A 20,362-nucleotide genomic window follows, 5' to 3' on the forward strand; every position below is an offset into this window, starting at 1 on the left:
CGATGACCCACTCTGGTCTGCGGAAGCTCATTCCCTGGGACAAGTGGTCCAGGGTTAGCCACCAATGGAGTGAGTCTCTGGTCTTCTGATCTACTTGAATCACAGGAGACAAGTCTGTATAGTCCCCATTCCACTGTTTCAGCATGCACAGTTGTAATGGCCTTAGATGAATTCGCGCAAAAGGAACTATGTCCATTGCTGCAACCATCAACCCTACTACTTCCATGCACTGAGCAATGGAAGGACGTGGAATAGAATGAAGAACTTGACAAGCGTTCAGAAGTTTTGACTTTCTGACTTCTGTCAGGAAAATCCTTGGAGCAGTGGCTAACCCGAATGGGAGGGCCACAAACTGGTAATGTTTGTCCAGAAAGGCGAACCTTAGGAACTGATGATGATCCTTGTGGATAGGAATATGTAGATATGCATCCTTTAGATCCACGGTAGTCATAAATTGACCTTCCTGGATTGTAGGTAGAATCGTTCGAATGGTTTCCATTTTGAACAATGGTACTCTGAGAAATTTGTTTAGGATCTTTAAATCCAGAATTGGTCTGAAAGTTCCCTCTTTTTTGGGAACCACAGATTTGAGTAAAATCCCATTCCCTGTTCCGCCGTTGGAACTGGGTGTATCACTCCCATTTTTAACAGGTCTTCTACACAATGTAAGAATGCCTGTCTCTTTATTTGGTTTGAGGATAAGCGAGACATGTGGAACCTTCCCCTTGGGGGTAGTTCCTTGAATTCCAGAAGGTAACCCTGAGAGACTATTTCTAGTGCCCAGGGATCCTGAACATCTCTTGCCCAAGCCTGAGCAAAGAGAGAGAGTCTGCCCCCTACTAAATCAGGTCCCGGATTGGGGGCTACTCCTTCATGCTGTTTTGTTAGCAGCAGCAGGCTTCTTGGCCTGCTTACCCTTGTTCCAGCCTTGCATCGGTTTCCAGGCTGGTTTGGTTTGTGAAGCATTACCCTCTTGTTTAGAGGATGCAGAGTTGGAAGCCGGTCCGTTCCTGAAATTGCGAAAGGAACGAAAATTAGACTTATTCTTGGCTTTGAAAGGCCTATCTTGTGGGAGGGCGTGGCCCTTTCCCCCAGTGATGTCAGAGATAATCTCTTTCAATTCTGGCCCAAAGAGAGTTTTACCCTTGAAGGGGATATTAAGCAATTTTGTCTTGGAAGATACATCCGCTGACCAAGACTTTAGCCAAAGCGCTCTGCGCGCCACAATTGCAAACCCTGAATTTTTCGCCGCTAATCTAGCTAATTGCAAAGCGGCATCTAAAATAAAAGAATTAGCCAACTTGAGTGCGTGAACTCTGTCCATAACCTCCTCATACGGAGTCTCTCTACTGAGCGACTTTTCTAGTTCCTCGAACCAGAACCACGCTGCTGTAGTGACAGGAACAATGCACGAAATGGGTTGCAGGAGGTAACCTTGCTGTACAAAAATCTTCTTAAGCAAACCCTCCAATTTTTTATCCATAGGATCTTTGAAAGCACAATTATCCTCGATAGGAATAGTAGTGCGCTTGTTTAGAGTAGAAACTGCCCCCTCGACCTTAGGGACTGTCTGCCATAAGTCCTTTCTGGGGTCGACCATAGGAAATAATTTCTTAAATATAGGAGGGGGGACAAAAGGTATGCCGGGCTTCTCCCACTCCTTATTCACTATGTCCGCCACCCTCTTGGGTATAGGAAAAGCGTCGGGGTGCACCGGAACCTCTAGGAACTTGTCCATCTTGCATAATTTTTCTGGAATGACCAGGTTGTCACAATCATCCAGCGTAGATAACACCTCCTTAAGCAGTGCGCGGAGATGCTCTAATTTAAATGTCACAACATCAGGTTCAGCCTGTTGAGAAATTCTACCTGAATCTGAAATTTCCCCATCTGACAAAACCTCCCTCATGGCCCCTTCAGATTGGTGTGAGGGTATGACAGAGCAATTATCATCAGCGCCCTCCTGCTCTTCAGTGTTTAAAACAGAGCAATCGCGCTTTCTCTGATATGCAGGCATTTTGGATAAAATATTTGCTATGGAGTTATCCATTACTGCCGTCAATTGTTGCATAGCAAGCATTGGCGCGCTAGAAGTACTAGGGGCCTCCTGCGTGGGCAAAACTGGCATAGACACAGAAGGAGATGATGTAGAACTATGTCTACTCCCTTCATCTGATGAATCATCTTGGGCAACTTTACTATCTGTGGCAGTACTGTCCTTACTTTGTTTGGACGCTATGGCACAATTATCACACAATTTTGAAGGGGGAGACACATTGACTTTCGTACATATAGAACATAGCTTATCTGAAGGTACAGACATGTAAAACAGGCTTAAATTTGTCAATAAAGCACAAAAACCGTTTTAAAACAAAAACGTTACTGTCTCTTTAAATTTTAAACAGTGCACACTTTATTACTGAATATGTGAAAAAGTATGAAAGAATTGTTCAAAATTTACCAAATTTTCACCACAGTGTCTTAAAGCATTCAAAGTATTGCACAACAAATTTCAGAGCTTTAACCCTTAAAATAAAGAAACCAGAGCCGGTTACAGTTTTAACCCCTCTACAGTCCCAGCTACAGCCTTTGCTGCGACTTTACCAAGCCCAGGGGGGAATACGATACCAAATGAAGCCTTCTAGGAACCTTTCCAACTACTTTCAGATCCACACACATGCATCTGCATGTCTTGCTCTCAAAAGTAACTGCGCAGTAATGGCGCGAAAATGAGGCTCAGCCTACAACTGGGAAGGCCCTTCCTGACTGAAAAGGTGTCTAACTCAGTGCCTGACGTTAAAAAAACGTTCCCCAAGCTTATAAGTGTGAATTTCAAACATAAACATGTATTAAATGCCCAAATAAAGCAATCGATTTTGCCCATAAAAGTGTCTACCAGTTTTATAGCCCATATTAAGCCCTTTATTCTGTTTGAGACTAAGAAAATGGCTTACCGGTCCCCATGAGGGGAAATGACAGCCTTCCAGCATTACACAGTCTTGTTAGAAATATGGCTAGTCATACCTTAAGCAGAAAAGTCTGCTAACTGTTTCCCCCAACTGAAGTTACTTCATCTCAACAGTCCTATGTGGAAACAGCAAACGATTTTAGTTACTGCTGCTAAAATCATCTTCCTCTCACAAACAGAACTCTTCATCTTTTTCTGTTTCAGAGTAAATAGTACATACCAGCACTATTTTAAAATAACAAACTTGATAGTAGAATAAAAAACTACAACTAAACACCACAAACTCTTAACCATCTCCGTGGAGATGTTGCCTGTGCAACGGCAAAAAGAATAACTGGGGTGGGCGGAGCCTAGGAGGGACTATATGGACAGCTTTTGCTGGGCTCTTTGCCATTTCCTGTTGGGGAAGAGATAGTCCCACAAGTAAGGATGACGCCGTGGACCGGACACACCAATATTGGAGAAATAGACGTTTTTTAACAGTCACAACAAACTGCCACAGCTCTGCTGTTGCCCTACCTTCCCAAAAAAACGACTTTGGAAAGCCTAAGAGCCCTTCAGAGAGGTCCTACAGCATTCAGGGTACTCCTGGAGGAAGCTGGATGTCTCAGTCTGTAAAAGTTACTGCACAATAAAGCACTAAATTAGGCCCCTCCCACTCATGTTAAAACAGTGGAAAGCCTCAGGAAACTGTTTCTAGGCAAATTTAAGCCAGCCAAGTGGAAAAAACTAGGCCCCAATAAAGTTTTATCACCAAAGTATATATAAAAACGCTTAAACATTTCCAGCAAACATTTTATATTGCAAATCTATAAGAGTATTACCTCTGAAAGTAAGCATGATACCAGTCGCTATTAAATCACTGTATTCAGGCTTACCTTACTTAAATCTGGTATCAGCAGCATTTTCTAGCATTTACATCTCTAGAATTTTTTTTTTAACTGCACATACCTTATAGCAGGATAACCTGCACGCCATTCCCCAGCTGAAGTTACCTCTCTCTTCAGTTATGTGTGAGAACAGCAATGGATCTTAGTTACAACCTGCTAAGATCATAGAAATCACAGGCAGATTCTTCTTCTATTTTCTGCCTGGGACAAAATAGTACAACTCCGGTACCATTTAAAAATAAACTTTTGATTGAAGAAAAAACAACTACGTTTCACCACTTCTCTCTTACTACCTCCATGCTTGTCGAGAGTTGCAAGAGAATGACTGGATATGGCAGTTAGGGGAGGAGCTATATAGCAGCTCTGCTGTGGGTGATCCTCTTGCAACTTCCTGTTGGGAAGGAGAATATCCCACAAGTAATGGATGATCCGTGGACTGGATACACCTTACAAGAGAAATAGAATGAGCAGTAATTCTGGCAGGAGGCCACTGACCTGCTTCCAATTAAGACTCAACCATAACGACAAAGATAGAGAAGTAGCCTTCCCACCATTAAGCTTCATGAGTACAAAACAAATATGCTCAAAGACTGACGGATCATTTAACAAATACATCTTTATATTATTCTCAGGCTAATCTTTGTCTTGAAAACATCATTCTTTCTAGCACGTATTTAGTGACCCTTAGGTATATTGTGTGAGAAGTTCCCCACATTTAACTCACCTGCTGTAACCGGTGGGCTGCTGGTATTGTGCTCATGTTTTTCCACTTTTGTGCAGAAATCTCACAATCCCCTTTGAAAGACAGTTGCTGGCAATTTTTTGACTTTTTGGGGCGTTGTCCCCACCTCTTGGCACTAAATCCACTGATGCAGACTTTTCTCCCAGTGTTGGTTGTCTCTGGGGGTGGCGCAGAAGAGAATGGGATTGAGTCCTTAAGACTAGAAGCGTGAATGCTGGGGGTCTTGGCTATATTTCGCACAACTGGGGTGTAGCCTCTAACCTCCTGTGCCCAACACATGGTGTCTATGGCTGGTATGCCCTTGGTCACTTTCCGCCTCTCCATAAAGTAATTAGTCACTGCACTGGCATCGAGACACACCACGGGTGTCATCTTCAGACGTATATCTGTGACAAAGAATAGAACATTTAAAACATCATTTATGCTTACTTGGTAAATGATTTTCTTTCTTGGCAGTACAAGTACACAAATTCATTCATTACCTATAGGAAATGCTACACCAGGCAATAAGGAGGAGGCAGGCACACCCCAAACATAGCATTAAATATCCCTAACTCTCTCAGTAGTTCAAGCCAAGGATAAGGAAAAGAAGAGAGATAAAAAAGGTACTGAGGTGCCATAAAACTGCCGCCACTACATCACTTCAGGGCGGCTTCATGGACTCTCACAGCCAAGAAAGAAAATTTATTAGGTAAGCACAAATTATGTTTTCTTTCTAAGGGCAGTGAGAGTCCACAAATTCATTCATTACCTATGGGAAAACCAAGCTGAGGAGGACACGAAATGAATAGGGAGGGAAAGGTGTTGTGGCAAACCTAGCCACTTCTGGACTATAACATAAGAAAGGTTGTCTATAGGCTGTATATTGTGCTATGTAGATGTGACAGACCCTTCTGTCAGCACTGAAAGAGTTAACTGTGTTCAGCTTTAGCCTCAGCTATTGTGCACTGTCATTAATGTTATTGATACACAGTCCATTGTTTAATCAACCTCAGAGAGCAGACCCTAGATGATAAGGAAAGCCAAGTGTGTGTCTGTGTTTAAATTGTTATCAGCTTGAGCAAGGTATTCTATTGTATCATGTAAAAGGGCGTGTTCCCTCCATCTAATGTACAACATTCTTTCAACCCCCCTTCTGGGGGGGGTCAGACCTGCATAAATACTGGGCATATGAGCCTTAATAAAATTCATTCTGTTTAAACCTGAAAACTGGCTGGGTTGTGAATTGCTGATTCCCTATGCAGGACATTGTTCCCTGGTGTTAACCCTTGGTATCCGGTTGGTACCGTTACAATTGGTGGCAAGCGACGGAATGAACCTTATCGCCCAGAAGAGCAACTACACAAGCCAGTAACCTCAGGAAGAGGGGGATTACTACAATACTGACTAAGATGGAAGGAGTACCAGGGACCGAAGTGAATGGAGATGGATTATTCTAAGCTAAAGAGACAAACGTAAAAGGAACTGCTAGAAGCCAGGGGAAAGATAGGCAGCAGCAAACCCAAGGCTATATTAATTGCTGAGCTGATGGAGGGAGACAGAGCTCGCAGCGCTACGCCTCCAGCAGCCATGGAGGAGACCCTATACCAGAGGGAAATGAGGACCAGGCTGGAATTTTTACCCCAACCTGTACCACGGGATATGCTATCCGTGGTAATGGCAGATGTGCAGGAGTACGTGATGGCACACAGTCCGCGGAATGCATCCTCCCGAGCAGAATCCATTTTGGACGCACTCAGCAACCCAGTAAGACCCAAAATCCCATACCATGCATTTAAAATGTTTTGTGAGGAGAAGGATGAGATTGATGGGTATTTACAGGATTTTGAGAGACTGTGCGAGTTACATGATTTGGAGCAGTCCGTATGGGTGCCGGTGCTAGCAGGCAAGCTAGCCGGTAGGGCAGCGGAAGCGTATCGCGCTGTACCCAGGGAAGACAGCAAGGATTACGCTAAAGTGAAGAGAGCGATCTTGGAAAGATATGCCATTACCTCAGAGGCATACCGGCGCAAGTTTAGAGGCCTGCGCAAGCCAGAAAGAGATTCCCATGCAGAGTGGGCCCACAAGCTGGATCAAGCATCTCAGGGGTGGATACAGGCCAGCCAAGCTACCACCATGGAAGAATTGCGACAACTGATGCTGTTGGAGCAATTCTTTAACGGCTTGTCCCCAGAAGCCCAAGAATGGGTGAGAGATCGAAAACCCCTCACCTTAACCGAAGCAGCCAGATTAGCAGACCAGCATTTTGATGCCAGGAGGCACCATGGACTACAGCCTAACAACGGACGGGCTAATATACAATGCCACACCTGCAAGCAGTGGGGACATATGGCACGTGAGTGCACCCAAAATCGGAGCAGACAAGCTTGGAACCAGGTCAGACAGAACCTGGCCCCAAGGGCGGCTGCTCACCATTACCAAACGGAGCCAGCCGCTCATGAGGTGTTGAGCACCCAAGCCGAGGAACCCCTGGGAATTCTGCATGAGGTGATGTCGGTCCAGGGACTTCGGGATTCGGGAGCTACTTTAACCCTGATAGCTCCCCATTTGGTGCCGGATACAGCACCCACTGGCGGATCCGTGGCAGTACGAGGGGCAGGGGGAGCAGTATACCGATTGCCCACTGCTAGAGTGGAGTACGGACCCCCAGTCACCCCAGCAGCTGCCAGTTACCAACCCCCGGCGCACCGCTATACCACACGGCCTCCGGCCACGAACTACCCTCAGAGAGCCCGGTTCAATTCGCGGGGCTACTCACAACCTATTCGGTGCTTTGGATGTAAGCAACTAGGGCACAAAAGACCAGAGTGTCCCCTAAACGCAGCGAATCAAGCACAGTCCTGGAGAAGACCCGCTGGCGGAATCCCACATAATCCTCAGCCTGTGGCCCGCTACGTAGAGGCGCCAGAATGCTGGGGCAGCCTACATGAAGCAGACCCCGTGCAAGCTGCCCACCGGAATAACCGGCAACGGGTTAAAGTGAATGGGAAGGAGGTCAGTTGTCTACGGGATACTGGTGCTACCATGACCTTGCTTCAAGAGAACTTGGTGCCTGAGAAACAGCACACTGGAGACACTGTGGCTGTGAGGGTAGCAGGGGGCACTGTGTTCCGCCTACCTGTTGCCAGGGTACATTTGGATTGGGGAGTGGGCGCTAGACTTGTGAATGTGGGGGTCAAGAAGGACTTACCTGCTGATGTTCTCCTTGGAAATGACTTGGCCCCCCTTGTTTCTGCCTATGCTCCCATGGATCCCGCTGATGTTAACCCTGTGACTACCCAAGCCCAGTCCCTCCGGGAAGAGACGCTTCCATGTTTGGGGTGGGGGCAGTACTGAGCCAAGTTGGAGCAGATGGCGGAGAACACCCCGTAGCTTACTTGAGCCGAAAGTTGTTGCCCCGGACATCCCCAAGCCGATCCGTTGGGATCAGACTGTGTATGCCGGCTTGGTTCTGGGGGAGCATTGTGGCAAACCTAGCCACTTCTGGACTATAACATAAGAAAGGTTGTCTATAGGCTGTATATTGTGCTATGTAGATGTGACAGACCCTTCTGTCAGCACTGAAAGAGTTAACTGTGTTCAGCTTTAGCCTCAGCTATTGTGCACTGTCATTAATGTTATTGATACACAGTCCATTGTTTAATCAACCTCAGAGAGCAGACCCTAGATGATAAGGAAAGCCAAGTGTGTGTCTGTGTTTAAATTGTTATCAGCTTGAGCAAGGTATTCTATTGTATCATGTAAAAGGGCGTGTTCCCTCCATCTAATGTACAACATTCTTTCAACCCCCCTTCTGGGGGGGGTCAGACCTGCATAAATACTGGGCATATGAGCCTTAATAAAATTCATTCTGTTTAAACCTGAAAACTGGCTGGGTTGTGAATTGCTGATTCCCTATGCAGGACATTGTTCCCTGGTGTTAACCCTTGGTATCCGGTTGGTACCGTTACAATTGGTGGCAAGCGACGGAATGAACCTTATCGCCCAGAAGAGCAACTACACAAGCCAGTAACCTCAGGAAGAGGGGGATTACTACAATACTGACTAAGATGGAAGGAGTACCAGGGACCGAAGTGAATGGAGATGGATTATTCTAAGCTAAAGAGACAAACGTAAAAGGAACTGCTAGAAGCCAGGGGAAAGATAGGCAGCAGCAAACCCAAGGCTATATTAATTGCTGAGCTGATGGAGGGAGACAGAGCTCGCAGCGCTACGCCTCCAGCAGCCATGGAGGAGACCCTATACCAGAGGGAAATGAGGACCAGGCTGGAATTTTTACCCCAACCTGTACCACGGGATATGCTATCCGTGGTAATGGCAGATGTGCAGGAGTACGTGATGGCACACAGTCCGCGGAATGCATCCTCCCGAGCAGAATCCATTTTGGACGCACTCAGCAACCCAGTAAGACCCAAAATCCCATACCATGCATTTAAAATGTTTTGTGAGGAGAAGGATGAGATTGATGGGTATTTACAGGATTTTGAGAGACTGTGCGAGTTACATGATTTGGAGCAGTCCGTATGGGTGCCGGTGCTAGCAGGCAAGCTAGCCGGTAGGGCAGCGGAAGCGTATCGCGCTGTACCCAGGGAGGACAGCAAGGATTACGCTAAAGTGAAGAGAGCGATCTTGGAAAGATATGCCATTACCTCAGAGGCATACCGGCGCAAGTTTAGAGGCCTGCGCAAGCCAGAAAGAGATTCCCATGCAGAGTGGGCCCACAAGCTGGATCAAGCATCTCAGGGGTGGATACAGGCCAGCCAAGCTACCACCATGGAAGAATTGCGACAACTGATGCTGTTGGAGCAATTCTTTAACGGCTTGTCCCCAGAAGCCCAAGAATGGGTGAGAGATCGAAAACCCCTCACCTTAACCGAAGCAGCCAGATTAGCAGACCAGCATTTTGATGCCAGGAGGCACCATGGACTACAGCCTAACAACGGACGGGCTAATATACAATGCCACACCTGCAAGCAGTGGGGACATATGGCACGTGAGTGCACCCAAAATCGGAGCAGACAAGCTTGGAACCAGGTCAGACAGAACCTGGCCCCAAGGGCGGCTGCTCACCATTACCAAACGGAGCCAGCCGCTCATGAGGTGTTGAGCACCCAAGCCGAGGAACCCCTGGGAATTCTGCATGAGGTGATGTCGGTCCAGGGACTTCGGGATTCGGGAGCTACTTTAACCCTGATAGCTCCCCATTTGGTGCCGGATACAGCACCCACTGGCGGATCCGTGGCAGTACGAGGGGCAGGGGGAGCAGTATACCGATTGCCCACTGCTAGAGTGGAGTACGGACCCCCAGTCACCCCAGCAGCTGCCAGTTACCAACCCCCGGCGCACCGCTATACCACACGGCCACGAACTACCCTCAGAGAGCCCGGTTCAATTCGCGGGGCTACTCACAACCTATTCGGTGCTTTGGATGTAAGCAACTAGGGCACAAAAGACCAGAGTGTCCCCTAAACGCAGCGAATCAAGCACAGTCCTGGAGAAGACCCGCTGGCGGAATCCCACATAATCCTCAGCCTGTGGCCCGCTACGTAGAGGCGCCAGAATGCTGGGGCAGCCTACATGAAGCAGACCCCGTGCAAGCTGCCCACCGGAATAACCGGCAACGGGTTAAAGTGAATGGGAAGGAGGTCAGTTGTCTACGGGATACTGGTGCTACCATGACCTTGCTTCAAGAGAACTTGGTGCCTGAGAAACAGCACACTGGAGACACTGTGGCTGTGAGGGTAGCAGGGGGCACTGTGTTCCGCCTACCTGTTGCCAGGGTACATTTGGATTGGGGAGTGGGCGCTAGACTTGTGAATGTGGGGGTCAAGAAGGACTTACCTGCTGATGTTCTCCTTGGAAATGACTTGGCCCCCCTTGTTTCTGCCTATGCTCCCATGGATCCCGCTGATGTTAACCCTGTGACTACCCAAGCCCAGTCCCTCCGGGAAGAGACGCTTCCATGTTTGGGGTGGGGGCAGTACTGAGCCAAGTTGGAGCAGATGGCGGAGAACACCCCGTAGCTTACTTGAGCCGAAAGTTGTTGCCCCGGACATCCCCAAGCCGATCCGTTGGGATCAGACTGTGTATGCCGGCTTGGTTCTGGGGGAGCATTGTGGCAAACCTAGCCACTTCTGGACTATAACATAAGAAAGGTTGTCTATAGGCTGTATATTGTGCTATGTAGATGTGACAGACCCTTCTGTCAGCACTGAAAGAGTTAACTGTGTTCAGCTTTAGCCTCAGCTATTGTGCACTGTCATTAATGTTATTGATACACAGTCCATTGTTTAATCAACCTCAGAGAGCAGACCCTAGATGATAAGGAAAGCCAAGTGTGTGTCTGTGTTTAAATTGTTATCAGCTTGAGCAAGGTATTCTATTGTATCATGTAAAAGGGCGTGTTCCCTCCATCTAATGTACAACATTCTTTCAACCCCCCTTCTGGGGGGGGTCAGACCTGCATAAATACTGGGCATATGAGCCTTAATAAAATTCATTCTGTTTAAACCTGAAAACTGGCTGGGTTGTGAATTGCTGATTCCCTATGCAGGACATTGTTCCCTGGTGTTAACCCTTGGTATCCGGTTGGTACCGTTACAGGTGTAATATTCAGAAACTAAAGACTACTATAACTTTAAGAAAAGGGGAAGTTCAATGTATACAGACAGGTACTTAAAGGGACAGTCTAGTCCAAAATAAACTTTCATTAATTAAGATAGGGCATGTCATTTTAAACAACTTTCCAATTTACTTGTATCACCAAAACTGTATTCTTAGTTGAATTCTAAAACTAGGTTGGCTTATATGCTAATTTTTTAGACATTAAAGGCCGCCTCTTACTTTATTGTATTTTGACAGTTTTTCACCACTAGAGGATGTTAGTTCATGAGTGTCATATAGATAACAGTGTGCTCAGGCATGTGAAGTTACCTAGGAATGAGCACTGATTGGCAAAAATGCAAGCCTGCCTAAAGAAATGAAATAAGAGGGTAGTTTGCAGAGGCTTAGAAACAAGGTAATCATAAAGGTAAAAAGTGCATTATAACTGGGTTGGTTATGCAAAGCTAGGAAATGGGTAATAAAGGGATTATCTGATCTTTTAAAACCATAACAATTCTGGTGTAGACTGTTCCTTTAATCACCATCAAGCACCTGATTCATTGCTTGATAAATGCAAGTTTGTGGCCAGTCAGATAACTACACTTCCAGTTCTATTCTATTCCGTAGCTACAGTGAGACTGCCAGTCTGGGAATCGTCTGTCTCTTGTTGCAGTATCTTCTGAATCTCTTCAATCACTGCTAGACAGGAATTTTATTACAAGGACAGAGACGAGTATTTTGCTATATATCTTTTCACTTTACTGCAGACAGCATTTTAACGGACAGTAAATTTAAATAAAAAACAAAGACAACAATGAATATAACATAGAAACCAATGAAAACAAGACTTGAGATGTTATGGATAAAAATAACCAATGATAGAAGTCCAAGAATCCATAAAATGACCAGTAACTGTAAACTCCTCCTCTTTTCTCATTGCTGCAACAAGACTGTGGTGCATAGGACAGGACTTCCCCTGCTATGAAAAAGGCGCTAAGCTACTATGAGCTGCGCAACACTAAAAAACAAAAGTGAAAGCTGTTTGTTCCAGGCCAAAAGCACACAGTCTATGAGCCCAAAAAACTCTATCAGGTAAGCATAATTTATTTATAACTGCTTTAATGTTAATTTTCTTTTCTTCTGACAGGAAGAGTCCACAGCTGCATTCATTACTTTTGGGAATTCAGAACCTGGCCACCTGGAGGCGGCAAAGACACCCCAGCCAAAGGCTACAAATACCTCCCCTACTTCCCTCATCCCCCAGTCATTCTGCCAAGGGAACAAGGAACAGTAGGAGAAACATCACAGTGAAAAAGGTGCCAGAAGAACAAAAAATGTATTGCCACCGCGTAGATAAAGCGCAGGCGGGAGCTGTGGACTCCTACTTAACAGGAAGAGTCAACAGCTGCATTTATTGCTTTTGGGAAAACAATACCAAAGCAAGAGGACACTGAATGCAAACAAAAAGTGGGCACAAAAGAGGCGGCTCCTTCGAAAGGCCCCACAGCCTGATTACTTGACACCCTACAAAAACTATAACAACAAGGGAAAAAAACGGAGCCCGGGTAACCACTCATCAGTTACACAACCTGCAAAGCCGTGCTAGAGACCACTCAGACTTAGAGTCTGCTGAGCATAAGGCCTCCGAGGAGTCAGCCCTACGGCGCTTAACTTCCACAATTCCAAAACCGAAAAACCTCTATCAACCCCCAAGAGGGAAAGTAGAGGAACCCAGGAGATCTGAAGGATCATCCAAAATGAACTTAAATCAAAAACTGGCTGAAATCTCTATCTACCCTCGAGAGGGAGAATAGAGGCCCCATGAGATATCCAAAAGACCAAATCAACTTAGAGCAACCCGAGGCGAGGTTGCTGCAGGACCAGGGAAACAAACTCCCTAGGAGGACAAGGACCAGAAGATAAGTCCCTTATAGTGAGGAGAAAATGTCACTAAGATGACTGAAAGGCCACCCTCAATCCCCGACACAGAACCATACCAACTATGGTGTTCTAGAAACCTGCGCGTTCCTCCTTGTAACCTAGACAAGGCAAAGCCCATCAGGCTAAGCATAGACAAGCAGAGACAGGAAAACCATCCCAGCAGCTCAAAAAGGGCTCTCCAAGAGGGCGCAGAGCTACCTGAGAGCAAAACTCGTGAGGATCCTTCCACATGAAACAAAGCCGTCCCACTGAAAAGTGCTAAAAAAAATCTCGACAACAGCTCCCAACCAGAAAATTCCGGAAACCAAGGATTGGTCCATCCCGGCAGCACCCACCACCAGTAGAGAGATAGGCACTAAAAGTGCCCCAACAAAGGGGAGGACAGATTCATAAAGTGAACGGTCCATGCTGCAAAAGAAGACTGATCCCCGACTTTCCTTCCAGGATAACGGTCCCAGCCCTAATACTAGTGAAAGCCCTTTTGCAAACAAGAGTTTCAGCCCTTCGGAAGAAAAAAGGATGGATCTATGAGGCATCAAAGCCCCAGTGTAGAACTCTGACCGCTACTATAAAATTAGCATGCTACCCTAAACCATGACAGGAACCTCATACTCGGGTCCAAGGAAGCCTACGCTGCAGCCTTCCAAAAGGAAGAACACTCCTCCATGGAGAAAGTACCCTGACCCATTGCATTCCAATACCAGAAATCAATTCCGTGATACTGAGAACGCAAGAGAGGGGAAAAAACCTACAAGGTGCCAAAAACAAGGACCCATGGGCCCCAGCCTAGATGAGAAGATTAATCAATGGAAAACACCCTACTAGAGGCAACCCTTGGCCAATATTGTTAGCCCAGTTGGATAGCAACTGGAGCCTACCAGGAAGCATCAGATGTCCCAGCAGACAAGTAGGGACCCGTCAGAAAACCTCAAACTGAAGCCTCAGGTTGATATTAAACTCTCATAAGAGTCAGAACAAACCCCGCCCACTCCAAAGGGACAAGCGGGAGAACCAAACCCTAAGGTTAAGCAGAACCGTCCATACCCTTTCCAGGCAAAAGACATGGTCCTAAAATACGGCATCAATCCGAAGATCTGAAGCCCCTGAGGAACCCATAAGCTGCCTCCTATGATTAGGAGCTCACCCATACTGAGCCTTCCACAATCTAAAGTCCTTAGATGAAAAGAACCTAGTAATATCCATAAACCCAAGAGTCTGAAAAGAATTAACTGGTTTATGAAAGTGCCACCAGTACCCTTGGATCACAAGGTAAACCATGTAGACAGGCCTAATGACCTGACCCCACGCGCTGGAAGGCTAAACGGTCAGTTTCCTGACCCCAGACAGACGAAAAGACTAACTGACCCCAGCCCTCCTACCCTCAAGCCCGAAGGGCTAGATCTGCAATAAGATCGACGGGTAGCACCCGAGAGTCAAAGACCATGATAAGACCAGGGGCAGTTTTAATCTTGAACAGACAAGATCCCTGCAGGATCGATCTTCCAGCATCCTTGAATGGAACAACAACGGGAGCATCACAGCTCCTGGTAGAAAAGCAGGGAGACCCCTGCACTCCACGCACTAGAGCAAACAAAATACTGATAAAAAGAAGGACACGTCCATTCTTCAATAACAAATGACCCAACCCAAAATGGGAGGGAAGGAAACTTCGCCACAGCAAAAGGAATGCAACTAGGCTACACAAGAGTCGTCATCCAGAGATACCGCAAGTGAAGAAGCAAACGTCCACTATTCAGATACTAAACCTCCAGAAATCAAAAACATCTCCAGACTTGTAAATGAAGGGAAACCCACTGTTCCGAGTCCCCAGGGAACTAGAAACCACGACGTCTGAAAAAGTTGGTCACGCATCTCAAGCAATATTGCCAACAAAAAGAAAATTTATGCTTACCTGATAAATTTGTATCTTTTTAGACACAATGAGTCCACGGATCATCATCCTTACTTGTGGGATTACACCTCCTGGTCAGCAGGAGGAGGCAAAGAGCACCACAGCAGAGCTGCTATATATAGCTCCTCCCTTCCCTCCCACTCCAGTCATTCGACCGAAGTTAGGAAGAGAAAGGAAAAGCCAAGGTGCAGAGGTGTCTGAAGTTTACAAAAATAACAACCTGTCTCAAGAGAACAGGGCGGGCCGTGGACTCATTGTGTCTAAAAAGAAACAAATTTATCAGGTAAGCATACATTTTCTTTTCTTTTTAAAGACATGATGAGACCACGGATCATCATCCTTACTTGTGGGATACAATACCAAAGCTAGAGTACACGGATGATAAGGGAGGGACAAGACAGGTAACCTAAACGGAAGGCACCACTGCTTGAAGAACCTTTCTCCCAAAAACAGCCTCAGCCGAGGCAAAAGTATCAAATTTGTAAAATTTAGAAAAAGTGTGAAGAGAAGACCAAGTTGTAGCCTTGCAAATCTGTTCCATAGAAGCTTAATTTTTGAATGCCCATGAGGAAGCAACCGTCCTAGTGGAATGAGCCATAATTCTTTCAGGAGGCTGCAGTCAAGCAGTCTCATATGCAAAGCGGATGATACTCTCCAACCAAAAATAAAGAGGTAGCCGTAGCTTTCTGACCCTTAAGTTTTCCAGAGAAAATTACAAACAGAGAAGAAGACTGACGAAAGTCCTTAGTTGCTTGTAAGTAAAACTTCAAAGCACGGACTATGTCCAAATTATGCAGAAGCCTTTCCTTTTGAGAAGAGGGATTAGGACACAAGGAAGGAACAACAATCTCCTGATTAATGTTCCTGTCTGAAACAACCTTAGGAAGGAACCCTAGTTTAGTACGTAAGACTACCTAATCCACATGGAAAATAAGATAAGGCGAACTGTATTGCAACGCCGAAAGCTCAGATACTCTTCGAGCTGAAGAAATAGCATTAAGAAATAAAACCTTCCAAGACAACAACTTAATATCTAAGGAATGCATAGGCTCAAACGGAGCCCCTTGAAGAACCTTAAGAACTAAATTCAGACTCCATGGAGGGGTAACTGGTTTGAACACAGGCCTGATCCTTACCAAGGCCTGACAAAAGGATTGAACATCTGGGACATCAGCCAGACGCTTGTGTAACAAAAACAGAATTTATGTTTACCTGATAAATTTCTTTCTCCAACGGTGTGTCCGGTCCACGGCGTCATCCTTACTTGTGGGATATTCTCTTCCCCAACAGGAAATGGCAAAGAGCCCAGCAAAGCTGGTCACATGATCCCTCCTAGGCTCCGCCTACCCCAGTCATTCGACCGACGTTAAGGAGGAATATTTGCATAGGAGAAACCATATGGTACCGTGGTGACTGTAGTTAAAGAAAATAAAATATCAGACCTGATTAAAAAAACCAGGGCGGGCCGTGGACCGGACACACCGTTGGAGAAAGAAATTTATCAGGTAAACATAAATTCTGTTTTCTCCAACATAGGTGTGTCCGGTCCACGGCGTCATCCTTACTTGTGGGAACCAATACCAAAGCTTTAGGACACGGATGAAGGGAGGGAGCAAATCAGGTCACCTAAATGGAAGGCACCACGGCTTGCAAAACCTTTCTCCCAAAAATAGCCTCAGAAGAAGCAAAAGTATCAAACTTGTAAAATTTGGTAAAAGTGTGCAGTGAAGACCAAGTCGCTGCCCTACATATCTGATCAACAGAAGCCTCGTTCTTGAAGGCCCATGTGGAAGCCACAGCCCTAGTGGAATGAGCTGTGATTCTTTCGGGAGGCTGCCTTCCGGCAGTCTCGTAAGCCAATCTGATGATGCTTTTAATCCAAAAAGAGAGAGAGGTAGAAGTTGCTTTTTGACCTCTCCTTTTACCTGAATAAACAACAAACAAGGAAGATGTTTGTCTAAAATCCTTTGTAGCATCTAAATAGAATTTTAGAGCGCGAACAACATCCAAATTGTGCAACAAACGTTCCTTCTTTGAAACTGGTTTTGGACACAGAGAAGGTACGATAATCTCCTGGTTAATGTTTTTGTTAGAAACAACTTTTGGAAGAAAACCAGGTTTAGTACGTAAAACCACCTTATCTGCATGGAACACCAGATAAGGAGGAGAACACTGCAGAGCAGATAATTCTGAGACTCTTCTAGCAGAAGAAATCGCAACTAAAAACAAAACTTTCCAAGATAATAACTTAATATCAACGGAATGTAAGGGTTCAAACGGAACCCCCTGAAGAACTGAAAGAACTAAATTGAGACTCCAAGGAGGAGTCAAAGGTTTGTAAACAGGCTTGATTCTAACCAGAGCCTGAACAAAGGCTTGAACATCTGGCACAGCTGCCAGCTTTTTGTGAAGTAATACCGACAAGGCAGAAATCTGTCCCTTCAGGGAACTTGCAGATAATCCTTTTTCCAATCCTTCTTGAAGGAAGGATAGAATCCTAGGAATCTTAACCTTGTCCCAAGGGAATCCTTTAGATTCACACCAACAGATATATTTTTTCCAAATTTTGTGGTAAATCTTTCTAGTCACAGGCTTTCTGGCCTGAACAAGAGTATCGATAACAGAATCTGAGAATCCTCGCTTCGATAAAATCAAGCGTTCAATCTCCAAGCAGTCAGCTGGAGTGAAACCAGATTCGGATGTTCGAACGGACCCTGAACAAGAAGGTCTCGTCTCAAAGGTAGCTTCCAAGGTGGAGCCGATGACATATTCACCAGATCTGCATACCAAGTCCTGCGTGGCCACGCAGGAGCTATCAAGATCACCGACGCCCTCTCCTGCTTGATCCTGGCTATCAGCCTGGGGATGAGAGGAAATGGCGGGAACACATAAGCTAGTTTGAAGGTCCAAGGTGCTACTAGTGCATCCACTAGAGCCGCCTTGGGATCCCTGGATCTGGCCCCGTAGCAAGGAACTTTGAAGTTCTGACGAGAGGCCATCAGATCCATGTCTGGAATGCCCCACAGGTGAGTGACTTGGGCAAAGATTTCCGGATGGAGTTCCCACTCCCCCGGATGCAATGTCTGCCGACTCAGAAAATCCGCTTCCCAATTTTCCACTCCTGGGATGTGGATAGCAGACAGGTGGCAGGAGTGAGACTCCGCCCAAAGAATTATTTTGGTTACTTCTTCCATCGCTAGGGAACTCCTTGTTCCCCCCTGATGGTTGATGTACGCAACAGTCGTCATGTTGTCTGATTGAAACCGTATGAACCTGGTCCTCGCAAGCTGGGGCCAGGCCTGGAGAGCATTGAATATCGCTCTCAGTTCCAGAATATTTATCGGTAGAAGAGATTCTTCCCGAGACCAAAGACCCTGAGCTTTCAGGGATCCCCAGACCGCGCCCCAGCCTATCAGACTGGCGTCGGTCGTGACAATGACCCACTCTGGTCTGTGGAACATCATCCCTTGAGACAGATTGTCCAGGGACAGCCACCAACGGAGTGAGTCTCTGGTCTTCTGATTTACTTGTATCTTCGGAGACAAGTCTGTATAGTCCCCATTCCACTGACTGAGCATGCACAGTTGTAATGGTCTTAGATGAATGCGCGCAAAAGGAACTATGTCCATCGCCGCCACCATCAACCCGATCACTTCCATGCACTGAGCTATGGAAGGAAGAGGAACGGAATGAAGTATCCGACAAGAGTCCAGAAGCTTTGTTTTTCTGGCCTCTGTTAGAAAGATCCTCATTTCTAAGGAGTCTATAATTGTTCCCAAGAAGGGAACCCTTGTTGACGGGGATAGAGAACTCTTTTCCACGTTCACTTTCCAGCCGTGAGATCTGAGAAAGGCCAGGACAATGTCCGTGTGAGCCTTTGCTTGAGGAAGGGACGACGCTTGAATCAGAATGTCGTCCAGGTAAGGTACTACTGCAATGCCCCTTGGTCTTAGCACCGCTAGAAGGGACCCTAGTACCTTTGTGAAAATCCTTGGAGCAGTGGCTAATCCGAAAGGAAGCGCCACGAACTGGTAATGTTTGTCCAGGAATGCAAACCTTAGGAACCGATGATGTTCCTTGTGGATAGGAATATGTAGATACGCATCCTTTAAATCCACCGTGGTCATGAATTGACCTTCCTGGATGGAAGGAAGGATAGTTCGAATGGTTTCCATCTTGAACGATGGGACCTTGAGAAATTTGTTTAAGATCTTGAGATCTAGGATTGGTCTGAACGTTCCCTCTTTTTTGGGAACTATGAACAGATTGGAGTAGAACCCCATCCCCTGTTCTCTTAATGGAACAGGATGAATCACTCCCATTTTTAACAGGTCTTCTACACAATGTAAGAACGCCTGTCTTTTTATGTGGTCTGAAGACAACTGCGACCTGTGGAACCTCCCCCTTGGGGGAAGTCCCTTGAATTCCAGAAGATAACCCTGGGAGACTATTTCTAGCGCCCAAGGATCCAGAACATCTCTTGCCCAAGCCTGAGCGAAGAGAGAGAGTCTGCCCCCCACCAGATCCGGTCCCGGAACGGGGGCCAATATTTCATGCTGTCTTGGTAGCAGTGGCAGGTTTCTTGGCCTGCTTTCCCTTGTTCCAGCCTTGCATTGGTCTCCAAGCTGGCTTGGCCTGAGAAGTATTACCCTCTTGCTTAGAGGACGTAGCACCTTGGGCTGGTCCGTTTTTACGAAAGGGACGAAAATTAGGTCTATTTTTTGCCTTGAAAGGCCGATCCTGAGGAAGGGCGTGGCCCTTACCCCCAGTGATATCAGAGATAATCTCTTTCAAGTCAGGACCAAACAACGTTTTCCCCTTGAAAGGAATGTTTAGTAGCTTGTTCTTGGAAGACGCATCAGCCGACCAAGATTTCAACCAAAGCGCTCTGCGCGCCACAATAGCAAACCCAGAGTTCTTAGCCGCTAACTTAGCCAATTGCAAAGAGGCGTCTAGAGTGAAAGAATTAGCCAATTTGAGAGCATTGATTCTGTCCATAATCTCCTCATAAGGAGGAGAGTCACTATCGAGCACCTTAAGCAGTTCATCAAACCAGAAATATGCGGCAGTAGTGACAGGGACAATGCATGAAATGGGTTGTAGAAGGTAACCCTGCTGAACAAACATCTTTTTAAGCAAACCTTCTAATTTTTTATCCATAGGATCTTTGAAAGCACAACTATCCTCTATGGGAATAGTGGTGCGTTTGTTTAAAGTAGAAACCGCTCCCTCGACCTTGGGGACTGACTGCCATAAGTCCTTTCTGGGGTCGACCATAGGAAACAATTTTTTAAATATGGGGGGAG

At 46.2% G+C, this 20,362-nt stretch overlaps 1 protein-coding gene across 1 annotated transcript in view; it reads right to left on the reverse strand.

The window, feature by feature from the left end:
* The window catches only part of LOC128659661 (uncharacterized), a 346,545-nt gene that overhangs the window by 155,774 nt on the left and 170,409 nt on the right, over positions 1-20,362 (reverse strand). Inside the window, exon 8 of the mRNA XM_053713230.1 lies at positions 4,583-4,986. Coding sequence (XP_053569205.1) covers positions 4,583-4,986 — 404 coding nt within the window. The remainder of the gene's footprint in view (positions 1-4,582; positions 4,987-20,362) is intronic.

This window comes from Bombina bombina, chromosome 5, assembly GCF_027579735.1.
Source record: "Bombina bombina isolate aBomBom1 chromosome 5, aBomBom1.pri, whole genome shotgun sequence".
Taxonomy (NCBI): Eukaryota; Metazoa; Chordata; class Amphibia; order Anura; family Bombinatoridae; genus Bombina; species Bombina bombina.